The 5287-nt window shown below is 30.9% G+C and overlaps 1 protein-coding gene across 1 annotated transcript; it reads right to left on the minus strand.

Moving 5' to 3' along the window:
- Window positions 1–1504: 1504 nt before the first annotated feature.
- LOC106325800 (transcription factor RAX3-like) lies at window positions 1505–3355 on the minus strand. Its single transcript, XM_013763849.1, has 3 exons — window positions 3158–3355; window positions 2800–2929; window positions 1505–2387 (listed from the first exon to the last, which is right to left on the minus strand). The coding sequence occupies exons 1-3, from the start codon at window positions 3291–3293 to the stop codon at window positions 1649–1651; spliced, it is 1005 nt and encodes a 334-aa protein (XP_013619303.1). The 5' UTR covers window positions 3294–3355; the 3' UTR covers window positions 1505–1648.
- Between the last annotated feature and the right edge of the window lie 1932 nt (window positions 3356–5287).

The following is a 5287-nucleotide window of genomic DNA, read 5'->3' on the forward strand; positions in this document are numbered from 1 at the left end:
ATAATTTTAATTTAAAATGTAATTTTCATATTTTTCAAAACAATTCTAAAAATATTTTTTAAATATTTTGTTATAATTGTTATAAATATTGAGTTGCATTTTAAATAAAAAGGTAAAGATATTAAAAATATTCTAATTAAAATATGTAAAATTTAATATAGTTTTAAGGAAATGGTCAAAATAAAAAAAATTACACACAAAATAATCATTATTTTTGTTAACTGGGCTGATAATTATTTATATGATATCGCACACGAAAGAAACATTTTTTAAAAAATTATCTAATTAACTCTATACTCATTTTTTTTATATTTTTATATGATATCACACATTCGTAAGAAAATAGATAGTTTAAGATGCAAAAAAAAAATATTTACTTAATGAATATAATATGAACGAATATTACAAATACATAATTTAATAAAATACATAATTAAAAACTAAAAATTCATATCCGCGTTAGCGCGCGGATCAGGGTCTAGTTCGTTATTATTATAAGAAATATCACTTTTTCAGGCTAGTTTGTTCCGAGTAGATACCGCTAGTAACAACTTACGCGTAAAATCTTTTTTTTTTGGTCGATCGTATTACTAAGCCTTCTAGGCAAAGAATTCTAAACAATCAATGAAAACTAGCAAAACAAGTAAAGAAAATGATACACTAGTATGGATCCAAAGTAAACTAACACAAATCTATCTTACGTATGGATTACCAAAGTAAGCATAGTTTGCAGCAAGAACTCTATCACCATCAAATGAAGAACCATCAACGATTGAAGCCGGTAAGACCCGTCGCCACCATCCGCAATAGATATGTCAATTACTTTTTCTAAACGGTTCAATTGAACCGAAGTTTTTGTCTTACCAAATCCATTGGAAAAAACATACAAAGGAACAATAAAAAACTTTGCCAGATTTAAAATAAATTGACAATCAAACAAACCAAATGATAGAAAGTAAAGCAAATCAAAGAAAAAAGAAGCAAAGCGAATCAAACAAGCAGATGTCGGAGTTACAGAAGCCTCCGACCATCAGCTTGAAACTAAAAAAAAAATCTCTCTCTTTTTCCCTTGACCGCTAGGGTTTTTCCTGGATTGACATTTACTTAGAACCTGCTTTGGAGAGTCGTTTGTATGAATCCTACGAGTAAAATCTATTAGATTACAAAAATCAGTAAAAACTATGAAAGATGTTAACATCTCATCGTAAATTAGGCTTGAATGGTAACCAAGAGAATGAAGAGGAACACTACATTTTTTAACGTTCCTCAAAAATATTACCATTCATGAGAAATATTTTTTCCTCTTCATTTCTTTTCATTTTTTTTTTTTGTAGAGAATTATAATGCAAATTTAATCCTTGTTAATTTTGATAAGGAACTCTCATTCCTCATCATTCCCAAAATTTTATTCCTATTCATTTCTAATGTTCATCGATGGTTACCAGTCACACCACTAATGATTTACATTATTATTATTATTATTACTATTATTATTATCCACAGCTCGTTACATTTAAAAAGAAAATGAAAAAACCCTTTCACCCTCGACATGCTACAATAAGCTTATGACTGTAATAATACATAATTCATCAATAATCCAGCCCTATACTTGTACATGCATGTACATATGCATGATAAATAAAAATGATTAAACACTGTGGTAGCTCATCTGAGCGTAGTCTTGAAGTATATGCACTCCTTCAGTCGTCTGATCAAGAACAGAAGCTGATCCCCAAGAACTCGACGACATTGTTTTCCTCTCTAGCTCCACTTCTTCCGACCACCAGCTCGAATCGTTCGTTGGCCCAAACTCGTTGCCCACTTGAAACCATTCTTTAGAACCACATGATCTGTTCATAAGGTCCATGTTATGATTATCTAATTGAAGGTCCTGCGAAAAACCGAAATTAGGTTGAAATTCATTAGCAGGGTTGAGGGCTTGCTCTACGTTGTCTGAATAGATAGGAGATGCTCCATTGTTGATCTCAGCTAGATTGATATGACTCTTCTGATGAACAAAGTTAACTCCTAGAGGGTGGAGGGTTTCTTGGGATGCTAGCTTAGAGTTTTGATCCGGAGTAGTCTGCAGCAATGGATGAAGCTTGGGCCACAAGATAGGGTTGTTGTAGAAACTAGAGAAGGGGCTTTGTAAGTTCTGAAGCTGCATGTGAAGTTGAAGCCTCTCTAGAGCCGAGTTACTCAGATTTTGAGGACTCTTGTTGTTGTTGTTGTTGCTGCTGATATTGTTTTCATTCGAATGGGTGATGGAGTCTTGACGATTCATTTGTTTCTGTCTTCCGAGCAGCTTTTTCTTCAGTTTGGTGTTCCAGTAATTCTTGATATCATTGTCTGTCCTTCCAGGAAGCTGAGCTGCAATTATAGACCACCTGCATATATCAGATTAAGGTTACAATTATTAGAAGATTAATAAGAATTATTTCATTATATATAGATCACTAATTAACTTCATGTTTCATATTTTACCCAAAAAAAATTTCATGTTTGATTGATGTAAATAAACAACAGGTGTCTCCAAAGTACAAAAGCACCAAACCAAAGAGAAAGAGACAATATAAACCCTAAATTTTATGAGATATATCATAGCTTGAAACATGGGCTTGCATGTGTTTCAGCGTAAGATTCATAGACAAACGGTAAAAAGACAAGAAGCCCAAGTTAAAGTCTTACAGAAATTACCTCCAATTCTGAATCACGAATATATTATATATTAATTAAGAGGTGTTGATTTATTTAAATAACTAATCAATAGATATCAAGCGATATAGATAAATCACTGACCTGCTTCCAATGCTGATGTAAAGATTTAAGATGATACTATCTTCTTCCTCAGAAAAGCCACCATGTTTGATGTTTGGTCTTAAGTAATTAAGCCATCTCAGTCTGCAACTCTTACCACATCTCTTCAACCCTATAATTTACACAAAACTTCAAAATCAGGACAATGAATCTAGCTCATAAATATGAATCAATTAAAATCGGGACAAGGGGCTGTTGATTAAATCCATATTTTATTGATTCAAAAAGTGTATATGATAAATATTCAAAACGAAACTCAGGATTATAAGTTATGGTAGATAAAATTAAACAAGATGCAGCTACTTATAGGATTATAAGTATAAACTAATGTAATTATTACCAATTTTCTGAGGCAGTGCGATCCAGTTGCCACCAGTGCCATATTTGTCGATATAATCCTTGAGCTTCACATCTTCTTCAGGTGACCACGGCCCTTTCTTCACGTTTGCCTTGTCGCAGCATGGAGCTCTTCCCATTTTCTTACAAATCCTTTTGTCTTTTCTTCTTCTTGTTGTTGTACTTATTCTTCCAAAGTGTTATTATGTTTGATGAAGATGAAATGATCTAATGCTTAGAAGAGATGGTTTATAAAGACAAGGAAAAGGAAGGTATTAATTAGTGATTATTATAACTAAAAAGTAAATATTATTATATATATAAAGTCGTTTCCGTGTTTTAATTTTCATATTTCAAATTCAACCCTTAGCAATTATATTTTTCTTACTAGGGTTTTTGTGTTTTTTTTTGCTTTTGGATTAGTTTTCTAACAATTACTTGTTTATTTGAAAGGTGAAAAGCTGTCTCAGTTTTTAAATCATTATACAAAAGAAAAACTTGCGTAAAATTTGTCCAATTGCATAGCACTTTATATATTTGAATTAATATATAGCAATTATATAGTTACTTGATTTGTCGTGACTTGGGTTGAAATGTTCCCTTCTGTAGCCAATCAAACGTTATCACTTAATTTCTGATGTACTTCTTAAATTTGGATAATTTGCTTATTCATAGATAGTGGTTTGAATAAGTCAACTTATATGAGAAAAGGTAATCCAAATTCTTGACTTTTTTATGACAGAACTGAGTAAAAAAAACAAGAGAATTTTTGGAACTTGCATGGCCTCAGTAAGATACTTCAAACAAGAAATGATAACATAACTTTCTGTGAGAAAATGATGAACATTGAGTATTATTAAATCATAGAACGGCAGGATATATAGTACAATGTGTTTCCATAGTTTTTTGCCAACCATGCAATTCCATCATTGCACCAGTTTAGTGATAACAATTAAAGAAACTTTGTCACTCCGTACGTAGTTTTCCGTTTCAATAAAACGTTTTTTGTTTAATGAATTGTAGAAATTCTGCAGGTTGAAGAACTTTCTAAGAAATTAATCGAGGATGTAATATGATGAGTATGAAATGCGTGTGCCGTGAGGAAAAACGTCGGTATCGAGAAGTACATTTATAGATACGGTTATGACTCGTTGCCATATAAGTTTTGACTTCATTTCAAAGTACATTTATTTCCACGTCCACGCCGATTATTTATCTCTCAAATTTATTCTAGAAGCTCTTGTTCTTTGACTTAGAGTTTCTTTTACACATACACACAGAGTATATATATATTATACGGATAAATATAACGTATGTGTAGTGGGTGTATTTTCATCTTCGAATTCAACTGAATATGATGAAGTTATAAATTATAAATCTTAAAATACTTAAGACTGCGAGCATTCAAAAAGGCCGTGAAATAGCCATACGAAAATTCATTTTTAGCGATTTAATCAGCCATTTAAACATTTAGCGGCATGTTTTCGGAAGAGTGGAAGACATTATTGTTTTTTCTTGCATTTTTAACGTTGAAACCCCTCTAAAAACCCTCAAACTAAGTATTTAAAGAAAAAATCCTCAAACTAACGTTATTTAATGAATTAAACCCTAATAGGTCATAATTACCATTAAATTTAGGAGTTTCTACATTAAGTAAACATAGTTAAAGGGTTTTACCATTAAAAATTTTAAAAACAAAAAAAATCAAAATTTTATAATATTATTTAAAAATTAGTAACTTTTTTTGACAACATAAGTGAGAACAAAGTAACTGGATCGCGCGATTCAGAAAGCCAAACCGAAAGTATTGAATCGACATATAACATAGCTGAAGGAGAACTCCTCGCACCACTTGCAAGCTTGTCCGCCATAGTATTTTGTGCTCTTGGAATATGTCTGATCCGGAAGCTAGGGAAGAAAGTCTTACTGCGTCTAAATTTTTTATATAATTTTTGCTATATTTTCTCGGTTTTTAAATTTTTAATTTATACATATATAATGTTGATGTTAAAAACACATCAAACTCATACATTTACAAAAAAAAAAATTAAAAATGCTAATTTTGAAAATTTAAGTTACTAATTTTTAGATAATATTATAAAATTTTGATTTTTTTGATTTTTAATGGTAAAAC

This window comes from Brassica oleracea, chromosome C2 (genome assembly GCF_000695525.1).
Source record: "Brassica oleracea var. oleracea cultivar TO1000 chromosome C2, BOL, whole genome shotgun sequence".
Lineage (NCBI taxonomy): Eukaryota > Viridiplantae > Streptophyta > Magnoliopsida > Brassicales > Brassicaceae > Brassica > Brassica oleracea.

Bases quoted from the DNA above. Each gene is read 5' to 3' on its own strand.
- LOC106325800 (XM_013763849.1), bottom strand. From the start codon at position 3,293: ATGGGAAGAGCTCCATGCTGCGACAAGGCAAACGTGAAGAAAGGGCCG. The intron at 2,930-3,157 runs GTAATAATTACA...TGTAAATTATAG, and splicing joins CGCACTGCCTCAGAAAATTG to GGTTGAAGAGATGTGGTAAG. The intron at 2,388-2,799 runs GTCAGTGATTTA...TGATATATGCAG, and splicing joins TACATCAGCATTGGAAGCAG to GTGGTCTATAATTGCAGCTC.